This window comes from Moschus berezovskii, chromosome 9 (assembly GCF_049115385.1).
Source record: "Moschus berezovskii isolate FMDL1 chromosome 9, NW_MosBer_1.0, whole genome shotgun sequence".
NCBI classification, from domain to species: Eukaryota; Metazoa; Chordata; class Mammalia; order Artiodactyla; family Moschidae; genus Moschus; species Moschus berezovskii.
In genome coordinates, this window is record NC_142468.1 from 52,826,943 (window position 1) to 52,849,394 (window position 22,452).

General features: G+C 36.9%; 2 protein-coding genes across 11 annotated transcripts in view; both read left to right on the forward strand.

The window, feature by feature from the left end:
- The window catches only part of RNF111 (ring finger protein 111), a 94,588-nt gene that overhangs the window by 34,009 nt on the left and 38,127 nt on the right, over nucleotides 1-22,452 (forward strand). For all 10 annotated transcript variants that reach the window (XM_055435603.2, XM_055435600.2, XM_055435599.2 and 7 more), the window contains one exon: nucleotides 1,676-2,574. In XM_055435603.2, coding sequence (XP_055291578.1) covers nucleotides 1,695-2,574 — 880 coding nt within the window. In that variant the 5' untranslated portion in view covers nucleotides 1,676-1,694. The remainder of the gene's footprint in view (nucleotides 1-1,675; nucleotides 2,575-22,452) is intronic.
- Nucleotides 2,452-22,452, forward strand: LOC129562477 (polycomb group RING finger protein 6-like). Its single transcript, XM_055435611.2, has 3 exons — nucleotides 2,452-2,574; nucleotides 5,267-18,716; nucleotides 18,952-22,452. Exons 2-3 carry the CDS (start codon nucleotides 18,075-18,077, stop codon nucleotides 19,372-19,374), a joined length of 1,065 nt encoding a protein of 354 aa, XP_055291586.2. The 5' UTR covers nucleotides 2,452-2,574; nucleotides 5,267-18,074; the 3' UTR covers nucleotides 19,375-22,452.

Here is a 22,452-nt window from a genome sequence, read left to right on the forward strand (position 1 = left end):
CTTGATCTTGGAGCTAGTTATATAAGTGTGTGAGAATTCATTGGCTGTAAACTTAGAATACATGTGTTTTTGTTATACTTCAATAAAATCTTAAGTTAAAATTGTTAACAATGTTTAAATCATTTTTAGTACTAGTAAAGGTTTTCATTTGTCTTATTAACTACCTTTTAAATGAGTATATTTCTGTTTTAAAAAATTTAATTATTTTCAATTGGAGGATAATTATTTGACTATATTGTGTTGGTTTCTGCCGTAATCAGCATGAATCAACCATAGGTATGCATATGTCCCTTCCCTCTTGAAGCTCCTTCCCACCTCCCATTCCAAGAATGTATTCCATTTTGAGTCATGATATTTAATAACTTACATTATCACCATTCTTGTATATACACTGCTTTGGTGTAGATGTTTTAATTTCAGGTTCTCTTGTTAGGGCTTCCCAGATGTGCAGCTCATAATTTTAGAGACACAATGATTTAGGTTTTTAGATTGGCTGTAGAGAGTTTGATTTTTACGTGCTGCTGTGTTGCTTTAACTGAGTGATATGAAGCAGCTCAATCTTGGCTTTTTTCTTTTTATATGTATCTAAAACTTATAGAGAAGGCAATGGCACCCCACTCCAGTACTCTTGCCTGGAAAATCCCATGGATGGAGGAGCCTGGTAGGCTGCAGTCCGTGGGGTCGCTAAGGGTTGGACACGACTGAGCGACTTCACTTTCACACATTGGAGAAGGAAATGGCAACCCACTCCAGTGTTCCTGCCTGGAGAATCCCAGGGACGGGGGAGCCTGGTTGGCTGCCGTCTATGGGGTCGCACAGAGTCGGACACGACTGAAGTGACTTAGCAGCAAAACTTCATGAAATGTAGTAGTTGTGCCTACTGTCTGTTGGTGAGTTGAGTCTCATTAAGAGACTAGAGTAGTGTGAAGGAAAGAACCATGAAAGAGAAGCTATAGTCATATTCATTGTTTATAGTAATCCATCTGTCACAGTAACCATCAAAATATACAGAAGTATTTGGTATAATTATCACTTTGTGATACCAAAAGAAAAACATTATTGACTAATCAAAGTCTTTTGAATTCTGATCCTTTTATCTGTTTTTACTATAATAGGTTTTGGAGAGGTTGTTTGATTTTGACCAAATTCATTATGCTGCTGATGTTAGGAAGATACAATAAGATCAACTTTTTGATTAATATAAGTTTTGAAGTAGACTTATGTTTTATATTCCATGATCTTTACTCTGTTTCTAAAAATTGGGTCTGTAAGAGGTATCAGAAAAATGACTTGTTATAGCCATTTTATATCCTGATGAGAAAAAGGCATTTCTGCCCTATTATAGGAATATTCGTGCTTCCCAATTGATGCTTGTGATAGAGAACCTGCCTGCCAATGCAGGAGACTTAAGAGACGTGGGTTCGATCCCTAGGTTGGAAAGATCCCCTTGAGGAGGGCATGGCAACCTACTCCAGTATCTTTGCCTGGAGAATCCCATGGACAGAGGAGCCTGATGGGCTACGGTCCATGCAATCACAAAGAGTCGGAGAGTCGGACATGATTGAAATGACTTAGCACGCACTCACAGGAACATTCTCAATGGAATATAAGAACTCTTTAAATATTATAATAAAGCACATTGACAATCTTTTAAATATCGTGTTGTGTCTTCTAGGCCTTCCTTAAAGTTTCCCATGTCTCAATGGACTCCTGAATATAACAAGCTGTATACCTTAAAAGTGGATATGAAGAGTGAGATTCCTTCTGATGCACCAAAGACACAGGAGAGTCTGAAAGGGATCCTCTTGCATCCAGAGCCCATCGGGGCAGCCAAAAGTTTTCCTGCTGGAGTTGAGATGATTAATAGTAAAGTGGGGAATGAATTCTCTCATTTGTGTGATGATTCTCAAAAACAAGAGAAGGACATGAATGGTAACCAACAAGAGCAAGAAAAAAGTGTTGTTGTGAGGAAGAAACGCAAAAGCCAGCAGGCTGGCCCTTCATACATGCAAAATTGTGCTAAAGAGAACCAGGGAATATTAGGATTGAGACAACACCTAGAAACACCAAGTGATGAAGATAACGACTCCTCTTTTAGTGATTGTCTTTCTTCTCCTTCGTCTAGTCTACATTTTGGAGATTCTGATACTGTGACTTCAGATGAGGATAAAGAAGTCTCTGTAAGACATTCCCAGGCAATTTTGAGTGCTAAAAGTAGAACTCATAGTTCACGGTCCCATAAGTGGCCTCGGACTGAGACAGAATCCGTTTCAGGATTGTTAATGAAAAGACCCTGTTTTCATAGCAGTTCATTAAGGAGACTTCCATGCAGAAAGAGATTTGTGAAAAATAATTCCTCCCAGAGGACACAGAAACAAAAAGAGAGGATATTAATGCAGAGGAAAAAACGAGAAGTGTTAGCCCGAAGAAAATATGCGTTGCTCCCCAGTTCTAGTAGTTCCAGTGAGAATGACCTCAGCAGTGAATCCTCTTCCAGCTCATCAACTGAAGGAGAAGAAGATTTGTTTGTTTCTACCAGTGAAAACCACCAAAACAATCCAACTGTTGCCTCAGGTAAAAATTTTGTTCCTTAAATTTAGTATAGCGTGGAAGCTATTGCATTGTGTTTGTCCTTATTTTCTTCTACATTTGGTGATTTCATTATATTTAAAAAGAATATGAGGCTCTATTAACTTTTATGTTTAAGCTGTATAAATAACCAACTTTATTTAGCCATGACCCCTCTTCTGAGATACAAATGTTTAAATTTTCTAAAATTTTAAATAGAAAATTGTAATTTTTTTTTTTTCTGATGAAAATGAAGCAAGAAATTTTATTGAGGGTTGTTTTGAAAAAATTTTCATTTTATACATATCAGATTATATTTATGAATTGTTGATTTATGCTACAGTTTCTTTTTTTTTCCTAGAGTGCTTCTTTAATATGTTTATCTTTTATGAGTGCCTTTTTAGATAGCTATGTGACAGATTTCTTTTACATTAAGCCACAGTAGGGACAATTCTGATCACTAAAAAAGACACTTATTTTTCCTTAAGTATTCTATTCTTACTGTTTACTATTCTTTTGTCATGTTCTTTATAACCAAAAAATAATTTCAAGCATTTGAGAGGTAGCTTTTATTGTGATACTGGAACTCAAACTTTTAGTCCTGACAGTGCTCAGTCAAGCCTGTGATTAGTTAGTTAAAAATGGATTAATCATTAGCTCGAGTGCACCCCTCACCACAGTAAATGTTATATTTAGTTGAAATAAGTTTATGTTTAGTCTCTGAAATGTATATTACATACAAACCATTTTTACACTTCATAGTAACTTAAGGTAGTTTGATGAAGTGAGCCCTAAGGAGTGAAGTCTGAACTGAGGTAAAAGATTACTTTCTTGTGAAAGTATAAGGAAACTGGGATTTGAGAGAGCTTGATTTTTATGGGGCAAAGATCATGGTTTCTAGTTACTGGCAGAACTTTCCCAGTCTTTGCCTGGTGTCTTCCTGTTGAGGGCAAAGCCTACCAGCCGTCTCTGCAGATGACCGTTTCTCCCTCTTCTCTCCTTCTATATGGATGGGTCCCTTTCTTTTTTAAGACTCCCTTTCCTCTTCCATGTTTATTTTTCGATCCTTGCCAGAACACTGAAATCAGCAACTTTGTTCTTAATTTTATTTATTTTATTTTTTTATTTTTATTGGAGGCTGGTTATTTTACAATATTATATTGGTTGGTTTTGCCATACAGTGACATGAATCTGCCCCAGGTGTACATGAGTTCCCCCTCCTGAACCCCCCCTCCCACCTCCCTCCTCCCCTTATCCTCCCTCTGGGTCATCCCCGCATACCAGCCCCGAGCATCCTGCAACATGCATCGACCCTGAACTGGCGATTCGTTTCACATATGATAATATACATGTTTCAATGCCATTCTCCCAAACCATCCCACCCTCACCCTCTCCCACAGAGTCCCCAAAACTGTTCTATACATCTGTGTCTCTTTTGCTGTCTCATATACAGGGTTATCATTTGCATCTTTCTAAATTCCATATATATGCGTTAGTATATTGTATTGTTGTTTTTCTTTCTGGCTTACTTCACTCTGTATAATAGGCTCTAGTTTCATCCACCTCATTAGAACTGGTTCAAATGCATTCTTTTTAATGGCTGAATAATACTCCATTGTGTGTATATACCAAAGCTTTCTTACCCATTCGTCTGTAGATGGACATCTAGGTTGCTTCCATGTCCTGGCTATTATAAATAGTGCTGCAATGAAAGTCCTAGCTATGGTTAGTTCATTTTTTTTTTTAACCTACCAAAATACTTGTTTTTAAAAAAGTTCATTGAGATAACCTGAAAGAAGGTTACAGCAGCCATTCCTTGAAGTTGAAAGAAGGAAGTGATAATAGGAATTGTCTTGCTTAAATGTCACATTTTACATTTTTCTCAGGTAATTAGAATGTGAAGACTAGTTTGGGGAGTAGGAGTAACATAATCTAGTGTCTGCTTTAAATTAGTGAGACAGCATGGTTGGTTATGTAAAGCAGAAGTTCCAAGGAACTGGTATTTGTAAGGAAGCATAAGAGTAGAGTAAATGTAGGTCTGGATCAGTGTCTTTATCTAGGAAGAAAGGAGTTCCTATATCCTCAAATATTCAAGATAAATTCAAACTCTAATTCATTTAAAATCTTGTTTAGTACTGTTGTAGCATGTGGGTTTTTAAACTTTCTTTAAGAATTACATTATTTTCAAACATTACCCTTAATGGTTTGTCTCTGAAAACACAGATCCAAAAGTTGAAGCCAAGTACACATGATGTTTTCTCGTTTCTAGACCAGAATTTTGTTTTAAAGTAGTTTTTAATAATAATACTCATTTGGTGTGAAATTTTTAAAGTTCCAAGAAAGTATAAAGTAAGTTTACCTCTTCTTAGGTTCCAGTCTTGCTACCCAAAAGTAATCAGTTAGCAGTTTCTTACTTCCTTCAGAAAATGTGGAAGTATATATAAATGTAGATAAGTAATGTGGGTTTTAAAAATACCAGTATGTATAGTTACTTCATTTTTTTAAAAAAAAAAGCTGCATAATATTCCCTTTGTATACATGTTCCCCAATTTATTTAACTAACTTATTTTTGTTGATATTTGCTACATTCATTAGTATTCAGCGTTCTGCATGCATTTTTTACATGTCTAAGTAAGCATATCTTAAGGAATAATTTGAAAAGTATATCACAGGGTATATGCATTTTAAAATTTGGTAGCAGTTGTTGCCAGGACGCCCTCCAAGGAGTTTGCCTCAAGTTCTTCACGCCCCAACAGTGGAGGACATCATGATAGTAAAAATACCTAGTATTGGAGACTTCCTGGTAGTCCCATGGTTGGGATTTCCTCCTGCCAATGCACGGGACATGGGTTCAATCCCTGTCCAGTAAGATCCCACATGCCATGGAGCAGCTAAGCCTGTGAGTCACAACTCCTGAGCCTGCAAGCCTCAGCTCCTGAAGCCCAGGGCCCAGAGCCCATGCTCCGCAACAAGAGAAGCCACTGCCGTGAGAAGTCTGTGCACCACAACAAAGAGAAGCCCCTACTTGCCGCTACTAGAGAAAGCCTATTGTAACAATGAGTTTAGACCCAGTGTAGTCCAAATCAATAAATAAAAATTTTAAAAGTACCTAGTATTTGTTGAGTATTTACTCTGTGCTGGTAATGTTCTGGGCTTCCCAGGTGGCGCTAGTGGTAAAGAACCCGCTGGCCAGTACTGGAGATACAAGAGGTGTGGGTTTGATCCCTGGGTCAGGAAACTCCCCTGGAGCAGGGTATGGCAACATACTCCAGTATTTTTACCTGGAGAATCCCATGGACAGAGGAGCCTAGTGGGCTATAGTCCTTAGGATCACAGAGTTGGACATGATTGAAGCAACTTAAAACGCATGCACAGTAATGTTTTTAGTGTTTTATATGTGTTCTCATTTAATCCTCCCACTCTTTGGAGGTAGATTCTGTCATTATCATCTTCATATCATAGAGAAGCATTTAGAAAACCATTTTAGAATAATCTATATACAGAATAGTTAAATATTGATGGGACTTAGCTTTTATTCCACTTCATTGTATTTTTTTATTAATCTTTATTTTCTAACTTTTTATTTTGTATTGGGGTATAACCGACTAACAATGTTATGATAGTTTCAGGTGAACAGCGAATGGTGTATTGTCAAAAATTTTTAGTGCTCTCTTTAGATTCTTTGAGGTAGGGTTTTCTTCTAGATGTATTTTTAGTGCTGGCTTTTGACTCCAGGTCTAGTGTGTTTTAGTGTGTGTAAACAATTCAGTTCAGTTCAGTTCAGTCACTCAGTCATGTCCGACTCTTTGCGACCCCATGAATCACAGCACGCCAGGTCTCCCTGTCCATCACCAACTCCCGGAGTTCACTCAAACTCATGTCCATCAAGTTTGTGATGCCATTCATCCATCTCATTCTCTGTCGTCCCCTTCTCATCCCGCCCCCAATCCCTCCCAGCATCAGAGTCTTTTCTAGTGAGTCAACTCGTCGCATGAGGTGGCCAAAGTATTGGAGTTTCAGTTTTAGCATCAGGGGAGGATTAATCTACTGAACTTTAGTAATATAATTTGTAATGTGGATTTTTTCATAATGTTTTTTCATAACTTTTTATAATGCTATTCATCAGCGCTTATTGATTATTACTGTAGTGAACTGATGGAAAGAATGTTTTACATGTTAAGTCCTTTGTTTAAACTTCAAATTCTCTAAGGCAAAACTGTTGTAGATAAAGGGTTTTACCAGATTACCAAGAATGAGTTATTTAAGTCAGTACTTTATATTGTATAATAAATTAGTTCATATGTAGTCAGCAGATTTCTGTGTAATCCCTGTTTGCCTTTTGCTTTATCATTATTGTCTTTTAAATTTATTAGAGCGCTCTATTCAAGCCTTGAAAGCTAGAATGATACACAACTTGAGTTGTTGGACATTGAGTTATTTCCCTTTGCCAACTGGGTAGAGAATTTATACATCCTATTTTGTTCTCAATATTGCCAAGAATTTCATATATTTTAAAATAACCTAGTGACAGCTAAGTTTCAGAGAGCTATTCAGTGTGCCTTATAGTACTATAGGCTTTGGTTTCTCCCAATTAATTGTGCTTATGAGGATCTCCTTATTTTATTAACTTTAAATTAAATATGTATAGATTATGTTTCCTTCACACTTAAAGGAAATGTAAATACCATGTATGTCCCCAAATAAGAGAGCTAGAATATGTCAGTCCCACTTTCCTACTGAGGAGGAAAAAAAAGTTTTGAATCTCTTGAAATATATACATTTAGGGCTACAGTTAAAGTAGTAGTATATCTAAAGTAGTTTTAGTCTTAAATCTAAATCACTAATTTATTTGCCTATATAAAATGTTGAATAAATATCAATTTAGAAATGTTACGTGTCAGTACCCACATTTCCTGATAATAGGAATTGTAATAATAATTATTATTACTCACACAGGCCCTTAGGTACCAGTGACTTGGTAATTGCTAGAACCACATTTTAAGTCGGACAGTTTTCAAGATCATATTATTCTCATCTTTGTGTAAGATATAGCACTTACTGACTCCATGAGTGATGCTGTCACTGGAAATTTTATCCCAAACTACATATACCTTTTTTCCTTATATTATGACTGGAAGATCCCTTTTTCATAGGCTTTTTGTTTTGCTTTATATCTCATAGCTGTACACTTTATTTACAGCTTTTAAAAATATATCCAACAGGTGTATATTCATATTTTGTGACTGTACTCTGTACTGTATTGACTTTAGGGTTTTAAAAGTGTACTCAACTTGTAAAGATGCTTAACCCTTGGAATTGTAAAGTCCTTACACTGTGAATTATTTCTAAATTCATGAATATTTCTTTTATAAAAATAACAGTTTTTGTTATTTTATAATTTTTATATGGGAATTTTCACACTTTTAATATAAAAATATATAAGTATACAATGAACTCTTACATATTCAGAATCTAACTTCAGTTTTCAACATTCTGCCATTCTTATTTCATCTCTTACCTCTCACTTTTTTTTTTAATAGAGAATTTCAGAACAGTTTCTGACATCATACCATTTAATTTGTTTTGTATACTACATATTTCCTACAGACTGGTGGATCTGAAAGCTTGATTAGATTCAGGTTCAGTTTATTAACATTTCCTTGGTGGTGCTGTGCACTTTATGTTGTATCACATGTTAAAATTGATGAGAGGGTTTAGATTGTGTCATCCTGATCCTTCCACTATCCATCAACATTTCATAAAATACTTTTAGCAGCTTTGATGATCTTATCTAGATACATTATTTCATTAAGGGTTCTAAAATGCTGACTTTCTAATTCTGTCATTCTGTTACAATTATTAACTGAGTTCTCTTAAAAGGAAGAATTTTCCCTACATCAACTAGTTGGTTACTCTGAAATGTAGGTCATACAGGAAAGGTAAGACAAATGCTTGAATCTTTACCTTCATTTACTATTTTTTCAGAATAAACTCTAGCAATATTTAAAGAGACGGGCTTCCCTGGTGGCTCAGAGATTAAAGCATCTGCCTCCATTGCGGGAGACCCGGGTTCCATCCCTGGGTCAGGAAGATCCCCTGGAGAAGGAAATGGTAACCCACACCAGTATTCTTGCCGGTAGAATCCCATGGATGGAGAAGCTTGGTAGGCTACAGTCCATGGGGTCACAAAGAGTTGGACACGACTGAGCGACTTCACTTTAATTCTTTTCATTTTCAAGTACCATTTTGAGATCATGGATTTTGGCATAGTTGATGTGTTGCAGTCTTATTCTTTTTGATGTTCAAATAGTTTCATATTTGACCAGTGGGAGCATTTTCAAGTTGGTCTGTGTCCTTCTGATACCACTCAAGTAAACTTTGATAATTCCCTTACTCTCTGATTTAACAAGATAGCCAGATGCATCCTTTTCATTTCCTGTCCCAGACCTGGAACCAGTCATTCCAAGTACTCCTGATTGCTTTTACTGAGAAATGATATTTAAAAGCTATACACTGGGAATAAAACTGCTCATTGTTCTATTGGGTTATCATTGCTTTTCATCTTTCTTAATGGATGTAGTTTGTAAAGATTATAGAAGGATAAATCATTAATTCACATGACTATTTACTCTGAAAATTTAGGATTAGGGTTTTTATGTAAGCTTGTGTTTTACTTTTTGATCTGTTTACTCTTACATTGAAAATCTTGATTCTTAACAATATTAACTTTTATTCTATACAAACTATAAATACATAGACAAGTAAACATTCATATATGAATTTAAATGAAAATACTTAACAATTATTACTAACAATAATTCTGTTGAATATAATACAACATTTTTTCTGTGTGTTTCTTTGTTGCCCTTGGCTGGTTTTCTGTGTGGTTATGCCACCAATTTAATATGCATTTAGGATCATTTGTTTCATTGGTGCTGCAAGGTTTTGTTTTTTTCTTGTAAAGGATTTGTAAAAATTTTTAGTTTTGCTTTTTAATTCTGTGAAGCACATACCTGGTTCTGAAGTCAAAATCACTGCAGACAGTGACTGCAGCCACGAAATTGAAAGATTGCTCCTTGGAAGCAAAGCTATGACAGACCAAGACAGGGTGTTAAAAAGCAGAGACGTCTCTTAGCTGAAAAAGGTCCATATAGTAAAAGCTGTAGTTTTTCCAGTAGTCTGGTATGGATGTGAGAACTGGACCATAAAGAAGGCTGAGTGTTGAAGAATTGATGCTTTTGAATTGTGGTGTTGAAGAAGACTCTTGAGAGTCCCTTGGACAGCAGGGAGATCAAACCAGTCAATCCTAAAGGAAATCAACCCTGAATATTCATTGGAAGGACTGCTGCTGAAGTTACCTGATGTGAAGAGCCAACTCATTGGAAAAGAAAAGACCCTGATGCTGGGAAAGATTGAGGACAGGAGAAGGGGGTGACAGAGGATGAGATGGTTGGATGGCATCATCCATTCAATGGACATGAGTTTGAGCAAGCTCTGGGAGATAGTAAAGGATAGGGAAGCTTGGCATGCTGCAGTCCTTGGGGTCACAGAGAGTCAAACATGACTTAGTGGCTGAACAAAATCAAAACTTTTAAATAAGATGCATTCATTGGGGTCTAGTTTTCCATCTCTGCCCTCTCTTCCTGTCTTTTTCTCACTAATAGTCATTCTCACTATTTTTGTCTTAGTTTGTTCCATTTTTTCTCTTCAAAAAGATTAGCAAATATAAATATATGTATGTGTATATATGTTTACATATACACATCCTCCCCTTACAGCATAGCTCTCTTTTTCACTTAACAATATATTCAATTGTTAAGAGTATAGAGATATAATAGAGGAATAAAAAAAATGGATATGAGATGTAGGCTTTCATTCCTCTATTCATTCCTCTTTTATTTTTTCCACAGGTCCACAGTACTTATTGTATAGTTACATCCTAATTTGTTCAATCAGTCTCCTATTGATGAACATTTTGCAGACTTTTGCTATTATGAATCGACTTGCAATGAATAGCTTTTTGTATATGTCATTTGATAGTTTATGCTGTTGTATCTTTGGGATAGACTTGTAGGAGGGGATTATTGGGTCAAAGACAAAAGAGTATGTTATCTTTAGAATACGGCCAAATTTCTCTGTGAAGATTGTAACCATTTTAGATTCATCAGCATTTTATGAAGCCTATTTCCCCAAAGCCTTTCCAGCAGCCTCTGTTGTCAGATTTTAATTTTTTGGTCCATTTGATAGGCAAGAAGTAGTACATCAGTGTATTTTAATTTGCATATTTTATGAGTAATGTTTGTGTGTCTTTTCATGTATTTAAAGGTTATCTGCATTTCTTTTCTTGAGATCAGTCACTTCATTTGCCTGTTTTTCTCTCAGAATATTGGTCATTATTCCATCCATTTTTAGAAGTTTTTTATATATATTAGAGAGATGTATTCTGTATCACACATTTTCCTCAAATTTGTCTTTAGTTTTTGACTCTGCAGTGTCAAAAATTGTTTTGGATTAGTCACATTTATTGACCTTTACTGTTTCTGTATTTTTGATCATAATTAGTAAAGTTTTTCCCACTCCCAAGTTTATAAGGGAGCTAACCCATTTCCCTCTGGCCCCTGTATTGTTTACCTTTTTTTTTGATGTTTACAATGTGAAGAATGGATTCTTTTTTTCACATGACTAACTGTCCCAAACCAGTTTAAAATATTCTTTCTCCTATTGACTTGAGATGCCACCTTTGTCATATGTTCAGTTTCCATTAGCATTTGGATCTATTTATGGAGCTTTTCTGCTATTCCATTGGTCAAAAATATTCTTTCTCCTATTGACTTGAGATGCCACCTTTGTCATATGTTCAGTTTCCATTAGCATTTGGATCTATTTATGGATCTTTTCTACTATTCCATTGGTCAGTCTGTCTGTCCATGCACTAGAAGCACAATTTTAATTATAGACTCTTTCATATTTTCCTGATTATTTTCTCCTGTTTTTTCCTCCAAGTGAACATATAATCAACTTTTTATTTGAGGATGGTGGTAGTGGGAGACACATGATGATATATTTTTTGGAATTGTATTTGTAGGCTAAATTAGAGTGAACTGACATCTTTTAAGATTTTGAGTATTCCTATTCCAGAGTATGGAATGTCTTTTCATTTCATGAAATGTAGTTTTGATCTTGCAGTGAATGTTTTGTAGATTTTTTATCAGCTTTATTGAGGTATAATTTACCTATCATAAAATTTATCCATGTTGAATATACAGTTCAGTGACTTAGTAAACTTAGAGCTGTACAGCCATTGCCACAGTACAGTTTTAGAACATTTCTATTAATCTCAAAAGATCCCACCTGCCTGTTTACAGTTAGTCTCTGTCCTACACTTACTTCCTCATACAGCCTCTAATCTGCTGCTGTCTCTATAGACTTGCTTTTTCAGAACATTTCATATAAATGAAATCATACTGTATGTGATCTTTTGTATCTGGCTTCTTTCACTTCCCTTAGTGTTTTTGAGGTTCATCTGTGTTGTAGCAGATATCAGTAATTAGTTTCATTTTGTTTTTATTTAATTCTATTCATTTTATTACTTAGTTCCTTTATAATATGCCATTGTATTGATCAGCCACATTTTGTTTACCATTTGTGAGGTGGTGGACATTTAATTGTTTCTAGTATTTGACTATTGTAAATAATGCTACTTGTGAACATTTGGGTACAGATTCTTTGTGTATGTATATGTTTTCATTTCTTTTGAATAGATACCCAACAAAAGCGTCCCTAAGAAGAGTCAACGCTATTAAAACTTAAGTAACTTTGTGACTACAAAAGACAGGAGCAGTAGCAATGTCAACTGTAACAGGAAGATGCTTTGGATAGTAACTAGCATCAGCTTGTTGAGTATGCTTTGCATGATGATATATTTTGTGTAAGGAGTCTGAGTTCAGATTTGGAATTAGGTGTTAATTCCAAGTGTTGCTTATGTTTGTTCGACAAGTCATTTAAACTTTCTAAGTTTCAGTTTCTTATGGAGCTAGACACGTAGAATATTAAACGTGGGACAGAGTATATGCTAACAAATTGGAAGCTCTTCTTGTTGTTGGCATCATACCAGACTTAAGACACAGGGAAACAAAAATACCAAGTGATATGGAGGGATTCTTGAAGAAATCTGTGAGAGCAACCATTGTTTTTGTTAGCATTGTCATACTATCCAGGTTGTTACATTTTATTTTTCTCATGACGTACAAATAAAATAAGTAATCATAAAAGAAATAGCTAAGTCACCTGCAGTCCCATCACTTTTAGTTACACTAAAGTTTCTTGTCATTTAATATTTTTACGTGTAAAAGACAACATAAAAATGAAATTGGTCCAATAAGAAGTGACCTGTTGATTTTTTTAAAGCTTTATTAGGGTTAACTTCATAATTTCAGGAATATTTCCTTTAAATTTTGTTTTAAATAATAGTCATTCTAAAGATACCCAAATCTTGCCTAATTGTGATAGTTATTTAGTTGCATGATTTTTGTGTAGGGTGTTCTAGTAATGCTTATAAAGGTTCTTTTTGGAAAAATTACATTTAAGCAAATAGAGGAACAGTGCTTAAATGAGTTGCTTATATAACTTATACAGCCTCTATATTCATAAAAAATGATACAAATTGAATTTTAATCCTTTAGCAAAGTTAGCTTTGTATCATTTATTATTGGAAATGATGTTTGACTTTGCTTAACCATGTGAAAGGTGTTTAATATTACCTGTCAGGCTGCAGTCCATGGGGTCACAAAGTTCAGTCACAACTTAGTGACTGAACAACAACATTAGGTGATTTCTTTACAGGCTTGTAAAGAAATTTCATATATACATACCACGGAGGGAAATTATCAATAAAGTTGATATGCAGATGTAGCTTTTCTCCAAGTAAAATGGTAATGTCTACTTGATAGGTTAAGGGAGTTGTTTTTTTTATAAATCCATGGTGTTTTATTTTTATATATAATATTTTTAGTTCTAAATATATGATTGCTGAGAGCTTTTATCTTAATCTGTATCATGTATGAGATTATGAAGAATTAGAAAAGTAATTTGGAAATTGAATTGAGAATATTAAGTAGACACTTAAGTGCTGCAATTTTGTTGTTCTCTGTGTATAAGATATTCATAATGTTAAAAATACATTTAGGGACTTCCCTGGTGGTCCAGTGGCTATAAAACTCTGCCCTCGCAATGCAGGGGGCCTGAGTTTGATCCCTGGTCAGGGAACTACATCCCACATGCGGCATATAAAGGATCCTGCATACCGCGTCTAAGACCTGGTGCAGCTAAATAAATAAAAACAATTAGAAAAAAAAAAAGCAGAGAAGGCATGTCCTGGTTTCCCAAGTGTAAAAACAAAGCAAACCAGAAACAAACAAAAAAAAAACATTTGACCTGAACATGTCTATGTGTGTAGTCTTTAGAACTTAGAAATTACGTTAAAATTTTGCACATCTCATAGTTTTTAAATCTTAATTTTTTTCTATTTAGTGGATAGAACAATTTATAAGTATTCCAAAATAGAAATGTTATAGAATATTTTTAAAATAAATATTTCTCCAATCATAACATCTTTCACTGCCTCTATGATTTACTAGTGCCTGCTTTGTTATCCTCTTTGGAGTATCAGTATCAGAGAACATATTATATATTTAATCATGGACTTGTAACCTCCTCCAAATACTGGTCAGCTTTTGAAGTAGTGCAGATTTTTGATGATAGAGCTATTTTACAAATGAAATTCCAGGATGTCTAGGAATGGTGCCTCAGGTGAAGGAATGTAGACTGTGTAAACTCCACACTGAGAAAAAAGTTGAGCCATTTGTTATCATGTGGTAAGCAAGCATTCTGTCAGAACTGGATAAAATTGAATATACACTATCAATGGAATGCCAACATACTAGTAGAAAATACAGTGAGAAAAAGGTAACATGTTTACAAAAGCAGCAAAGAGAATAAAGTGTCTAAGAATAATCTCAAAAGGAGTACCTTTGGCTTCTCTGAAGAAAATTATATAACTTTATAGAATTACATTTATAGTCAAACCGTATTCTCCGTTTTTTTTAGGGGTTTATAAATATGATATTGGTACATGGCAAGATAGGATTTTGGATGGAAGTATATATGTTTTAGAGATACCAGGGCTTTTAAAGTGATGTCTAATGCCACCGCTCCAGTCCAAATCTCAGGAATTTTTCTCTCCCCTTGATTTATAATCCTGAAGAATAATTAAAACCTGAATGTACTAGGTATCAAAATAGAATTATTTTAGTCCTTTCAACAAATGGTGTTGGGACAGTTATAGATCTACATGCTCAGAAGGTGAATTTAGACCTTTAATATGTCAGACACAGAGATTAACAAAATGGATCACAGACATAAATGTTAAGAGCTAAATTACACAATTGCTAAAGAAACATACAAATTCTCAGTCACCTGTGGTTATGCAGAGGTTTGTTTGAACAGTCACAAAAAACGCGATCCATTAAAGAAATTGCTGACTTGGCATTTCATCAAAATGAAAGACTTCTTTTCCTTTTAATTTTGTTTAGTTTTTAATTGAAGAATAATGGCTTTACAGAATTTTGTTGTTTCCTGGAAAACCTCAACATAAATTAGCTATAGGTATACATATATCCCCTCCCTCTTGAACATCGCTCCCATCTCCCTCCCCATTCCACCCCTCTAGGTTGATACCGAGCCCCTGTTTGAGTTTCCTAAGACATACAGCAAGTGTCCGTTGGCTATCTGCTGTGCACATGGCAATGTAAGTTTCCATATTACTCTCTCCATACATCCTACCTTCTCCTCCCTTCTCCCCATGTCTGTAAGTCTGTTCTCTATGTCTTTCTCCATTGCTGTCCTGCAAATAAATTCTTCAGTACCAAAGGCTGAGGGAGTTTTGCCAAGAGAATGCACTGGTCATAGCAAACATCCTCTTCCAACAACACAAGAGATGACTCTACACATGGACATCACCAGATGGTCAACACCGAAATCAGATTGATTATATTCTTGGCAGCCAAAGATGGAGAAGCTCTATACAGTCAGCAAAAACAAGACCAGGAGCTGACTGTGGCTCAGATCATGAACTCCTTATTGCCAAATTCAGACTTAAATTGAAGAAAGTAGGGAAAACCACTAGACCATTCAGGTATGACCTAAATCAAATCCCTTATGATTATACAGTGGAAATGAGAAGTAGATTTAAGGGACTAGATCTGATAGATAGAGTGCCTGATGAACTCTGGACGGAGGTTCGTGACATTGTACAGGAGACAGGGACCAAGACCATCCCCATGGAAAAGAAATGCAAAAAAGCAAAATGGCTGTCTGAGGAGGCCTTACAAATAGCTGTGAAAAGAAGAGAAGTGAAAAGCAAAGGAGAAAAGGAAAGATATAAGCATCTGAATGCAGAGTTCCAAAGAATAGCACGGAGAGATAAGAAAGCCTTCCTCAGCGATCAATGCAAAGAAATAGAGAGGAAAACAACAGAATAGGAAAAACAAGAGATCTCTTCAAGAAAATTAGAGATTCCAAGGGATCATTTCATGCAAAGATGGGCTCGATAAAGGACAGAAATGGTATGGACCTAACAGAAGCAGAAGATATTAAGAAGAGGTGGCAAGAATACACAGAACTGTACAAAAAAGAACTTCACGACCAAGATAATCACGATAATGTTATCACTGACCTAGAGACAGACAACTTGGAATGTGAAGTCAAGTGGGCCTTAGAAAGCATCACTAGGAACAAAGCTAGTGGAGGTGATGGAATTCCAGTTGAGCTATTTCAAATCTTGAAAGATGATGCTGTGAAAGTGCTGCACTCAATATGCCAGCAAATTTGGAAAACTCAGAGGTGGCCACAGGACTGGAAAAGGTCAGTCTTCATTCCAATCCCAAAGAAAGGCAATACCAAAGAATGCTCAAACTACCACACAGTTGCACTCATCTCACACGCTAGTAAAGTCATGCTCAAAATTCTCCAAGCCAGGCTTCGCAATATGTGAACCGTGAACTCCCAGATGTTCAAGCAGGTTTTAGAAAAGGCAGAGGCACCAGAGATCAAATTGCCAACATCCGCTGGATCATGGAGAAAGCAAGAAAGTTCCAGAAAAACATCTATTTCTGCTTCATTGACTATGCCAAAGCCTTTGACTGTGTGGATCACAATAAACTGTGGAACATTCTGAAAGAGATGGTAATACCAGACCACCTGACCTGCCTCTTGAGAAACCTGTATGCAGGTCAGGAAGCAACAGTCAGAACTGGACATGGAACAACGGACTGGTTCCAAGTAGGAAAAGGAGTACATCAGGGTTGTATATTGTCACCTTGCTTTATTTAACTTATATGCAGAGTACATCATGAGGAACGCTGGGCTGGAAGAAGCACAAGCTGGAATCAAGATTGCTGGGAGAAATATCAATCACCTCAGATATGCAGATGACACCACCCTTATGGCAGAAAGTGAAGAGGAACTAAAAAAGCCTCTTGATGAAAGTGAAAGAGGAGAGTGAAAAGGTTGACTTGAAGCTCAACATTCAGAAAACAAAGATCATGGCATCTGGTCCCATCACTTCATGGGAAATAGATGGGGAAACAGTGGAAACAGTGTCAGACTTTATTTTTTTGGGCTCCAAAATCACTGCAGATGGTGATTGCAGCCATGAAATTAAAAGACGCTTACTCCTTGGAAGGAAAGTTATGACCAACCTAGACAGCATATTAAAAAGCAGAGACATTACTTTGCCAACCAAGGTCCGTCTAATCAAGGCTATGGTTTTTCCCGTGGTCACGTATGGATGTGAGAGTTGGACTGTGAAGAAGGCTGATCGCCGAAGAATTGATGCTTTTGAACTGTGTGCTGGAGAAGACTCTTGAGAGTCCCTTGGACTGCAAGGAGATCCAACCAGTCCATTCTAAAGGAGATCAATCCTGGGTGTTCATTGGAAGGACTGATGCTAAAGCTGAAACTCCAATACTTTGGCCACCTCATGCGACAAGTTGACTCACTGGAAAAGACTCTGATTCTGGGAAGGATTGGGGGTGGGAGGAGAAGGGGACGACAGAGAATGAGATGGCTGGATGGCATCACCGACTCGATGGACATGAGTTTGAGTGAACTCTGGGAGTTGGTGATAGACAGGGAGGCCTGGCGTGCTGTGATTCATGGGGTCGCAAAGAGTCAGACATGACTGAGCGACTGAACTGAACTGTACCATCTTAAAATCAAAGACTTCTATGCTTCATAAGACACCATTTAGAAAATGAATATATAAAGAGCTTTTATAATTCAACACCAAAGTCCAAGTTAAACATGAATGAAAGATCTGAATAGATATTTTGGCACAGTGGCTAATAAGCATTTGAAAAAATTCTCAACATCATTAGTTATTATAGAAATGAAAATTAAACCACAATAAGATACTACTGGTCTCACCTCGTCTGTTCTCTACCTACGGCATGGAGGGCGTCCAGGTGGTAACCACAGGCAACGCGGGCGCTGCCAAGGCCGAGGGAGCCGCAACCATGCCACCGCCGCCTCCCGTCTCCCCGTCTGCCCTCACTCCGGCGCCCGTAGCGGGTGAGGAGGGCCCACCGCCCCTACCCGAGGCGGGGGATCCCGGCTGCTCGGGCTCCCGGCCCCCTGAGCTGGAGCCGGAGCGCAGCCTGGGCCGCTTGAGGGGCCGCTTCGAGGACGAGGACCAGGAGTTGGAAGAAGATGAGGACCTGGAGGAAGAAGAAGAGGAGGAAGAGATGAACCACTTCTCCCTGAGGCTGGAGGGGGGCCGGCCGGACTCCGAGGACGAGGAGGAGCGCCTGATCAATCTCTCTGAGCTGACTCCGTACATCTTGTGTTCCATGTGCAAAGGTTATTTAATAGATGCAACTACCATTACAGAATGTCTTCATACATTTTGTAAAAGCTGCATTGTCAGGCACTTCTACTATAGTAACAGATGTCCAAAATGCAACATAGTAGTACATCAGACACAACCTCTTTACAACATAAGGTTGGACCGACAGTTACAAGACATAGTGTACAAATTAGTGATCAATCTAGAGGAAGACGAAAAAAAGCAAATGCATGATTTCTATAAAGAGGTCTGCTACTGCTGCTGCTAAGTCACTTCAGTCGTGTCCGACTCTGTGTGACCCCATAGACGGGAGCCCACCAGGCTCCCCCGTCCCTGGGATTCTCCAGGCAAGAACACTGGAGTGGGTTGCCATTTCCTTCTCCAATGTGTGAAAGTGAAGTCGCTCAGTCGTGTCCGACCCTTAGCGACCCCATGGACTGCAGCCCATCAGGCTCCTCCATCCATGGGATCTTCCAGGCAAGAGTACTGGAGTGGCTTGCCATTGCCTTGAAGTACCTAAACCTGCTGTTCCACAGCCAGTCCCTTCAAGCAAAGGAAGAACCAAGAAAGTCTTAGAATCATTGTTTCGTATTCCACCTGAACTTGACATGTCTTTATTACTAGAGTTTATTGGTGCTAATGAAGGCACAGGACATTTTAAGCCATTGGAAAAGAAGTTTGTCCGAGTTTCAGGAGAAGCAACTATTGGACATGCAGAAAAATTCCTCAGAAGAAAAATGGGTCTTGATCCAACTTGTCAGGTAGACATCATCTGTGGTGATCACTTGTTAGAACGGTATCAAACTCTAAGGGAAATTCGACATGCAATAGGCAATGCAGCAATGCAGGATGGTCTGCTGGTCCTTCATTATGGACTTGTGGTTTCTCCTTTGAAAATTACTTGAAGATTGTAAGAATACTATGAGTGGGTGAACATAATAAGGATGCTTCTGCATGATTGCATTCTCACCAAAGATTTCCATGAAACATGTAATTGCTATCATTTTGTGCTGTTTGAGATGTAACTTATCTATTTTCAGCACCAAGAATCATAGGAGTCTTATAAATCATAGGATTTTTAAGTATAACTTGGAATGATAGAATGCATCTGTTTAGTGAAAGATCTGTTTAGTAAAGTCTCTAGTAAGTGACTATATAAAAAGCATCCATAGCTCAGGGGGAAATTTTTTAAAGCATTTACTTTTTATGATTTCAGATACTTTGATATAGATTTTGTTTCCTAATCTTTGAGGTAAATCAGTCACTCTTTTTGTCTTCATTGAGCCATACCCCTTTCAAGTTGGTGATTGGGATTCTGCTCTTTGGAATGGCATCAGTTGGGCAGTCATCCAGTTGGAAAAGAAGTGTGCTTTTGAACTGAAAATTTAAAACCAGACTCTGTTAAATTACAGATTGTGGAGACCTGGATTCAATCCCTGGGTCAGGTAGATCCCCTGGAGAAGGAAATGGCAACCCACTCCAATATTCTTGCCTGGAGAATCCCATGGATGGAGGAGCCTGGTGGGCTACAGTCCATGGGGTCGCAAAGAGTCGGACACGACTGAGCGACTTCACTTCACTTCACTTCAAGATACTACTATATATGCACTAGAACAGTTATAATAGAAAAGAGAAAATAATAATTCATGGCAAAGATGTAGTCACACTGGAGCCCTCATTTTCCTGGCAAGAATGTGAAATTGAACAATCACTTAGGAAGGCAATTTGTCATTTCATAAAAATGCTAAACATAAATTTATGATCCTATTTAGAAATTGCATTCCTAAGAATTTACCCAAGAAAAATGAAATCACATGTATATAATGAAGTACATGCATTTATTTATAATAGCCAAAAGTGAGAAACATTTAGGTGTCCATCAATAAGGATGGATAAACTTTGATATATTCATATGATAGGATACTTACTCAGCAGTAAAAATGAATGAACTATTGATATGCCAGAAAGATGAAAAAATCACAGAATAAGTATGCTTAGTGAAATAAGCCAGGTATGAAAGTATCTATAATGTATCACTCCATTTATATTGAGCTTTTGAAAATACAAATCAATCCATAATGACAGAAAGCAGGTTAGTTGTTGTAGGGGTGGTTCAGTCACTAAGTCGTGTCTGACTCTTGGGATACCATGGACTGCAGCCCACCAGGCTCCTCTGTCCATGGGATTTCCCAGGCAAGAATAGTGGAGTGGGTTGCCGTTTCCTTCTCCATGTTGTAGGGGTGTAGGAATGCAGATAGAGGGATGGTAATTGACTGAAATAGACCTTGTGGGATCTTTTTAGGGTATTGGAAATATTAAAACTGGACTGAGGTGACGGTTATGCTTCATGAATGTACTAAAGTCAGTGAAATGTACACTTAAAGTGGATGTAATTTTAAGCTCCCAATATCCTTATTATTGGAAAATTCTTATCTCAAACATGTCTTAGAAATTGTTGGCTGACCTTTGGACAGGTGATAGTAATGAAGAGAAAAGACTATTTTTAAAAAGATAGTTTAGCCCTAGATTTGTGGAAAATACAGCAAGAGAAGAAATGGAGCGTAACTTTTATCTTTTTTGTTGTTGTTGTTTAACTGTCTTAACCAGTTTAAAGGGTGCAATTCAGTAGTTTTAAGAATATTCACATTGTTGTGAAACAGATCTCTGGAACTTTTTCTTCTTGTAATCTGAAACTCCATACCCAATTAACAGCTCCCTTTTCCTTCTTCCCCCCTCAGTCCTGGTAACCACCATTCCACTTTATCTGTGAATTTGACTTCAGACAGTCACTCATAAGTGAAATCATACAATGTTTTTTTGTGTGTGTGACTACATTATTTCATTTAGCAAGGCCAAATTCTAGTAATAATCTTATCTAATGCCATAAGTGAAAATTAGTTCTAGGTGAAGTAACTACTAAGTAAACACATTGAACCCAATATAATGTCTTCTAGATAAGGAAGCACTTACCAAACTTAGAATACTTTAGAAAAGATTGTGTACAGAAAAATTAAAGATTTTGTAGCATAAAACTAAAAAGTCACTGTGTTTCTTAAAAAACACCATATCACACAAATAAAAACAACCCTGAAGAAAGTGTGCAGAGTGTCTTCATTTTATATGTTAAAGGGTTAGTATCTCACAGAATGTGAATATCTTACATAAGATCTTAAATGACTATTTCCAAATATTACAGTGTTAATGTACTTCTATGATTATGCAAATTCATATGGAAACTACTAAAAGTTTGTAAAGCATAAAAATCATAAGAAGAATTAAAAATGAACTCATGTACAGATTAAGAAAGTAAGTACTGGGAATTCCCTAGTGACCCATTGGTTAAAAATCCGCCTGCCAGTGCAAGGGGTTCGATCCCTGGTTTGGGAAGATCCCACATGCCTCAGGGCAAATAAGCCCATGCTCCGCAACTGCTGAGTGGACACTCTAGAGCCCACATGCCACGGTTCCTGAAGCCTGCGTGTCCTAGAGTCCTGTGCTCTGCAACAAGAAAAGCCACCACAATGAGAAGCCTGTGCACTGCAACTAGAGGGTAGTCCCTTCTTGCTGCAACTAGAGAAAGCCTGCATGCATCAGTGAAGACCCAGCATAACCAAGAGTAAATAATAAATAAAATTTTAAAACAAAGAGTAAGTAACTTCTCACTACGTGTAGTGAACTCTGGTTTTAAAGACTTTGATTTGACAGATAAGATTTTTACTTTTGTGACTAATTTCTGTCAAAATTTTTTGTCTATAAGTTAGCTGACAGGCTTATGCCCTTAATTTTTTAAATTGAAGTATAGTTGATTTACAATGTTGTGTTCATTTCTTCTGTTTGGCAAGTTGATAACATTACACATGTATATACATTCTTTTTTTATATTTTTCTCCATTATGGTTTATCACAGAATACTGAATATAGTTCTTTGTGCTGTACAGTAGGACTTTGTTTATCTCATATATCCTTCAAATGTATTTTCTTCT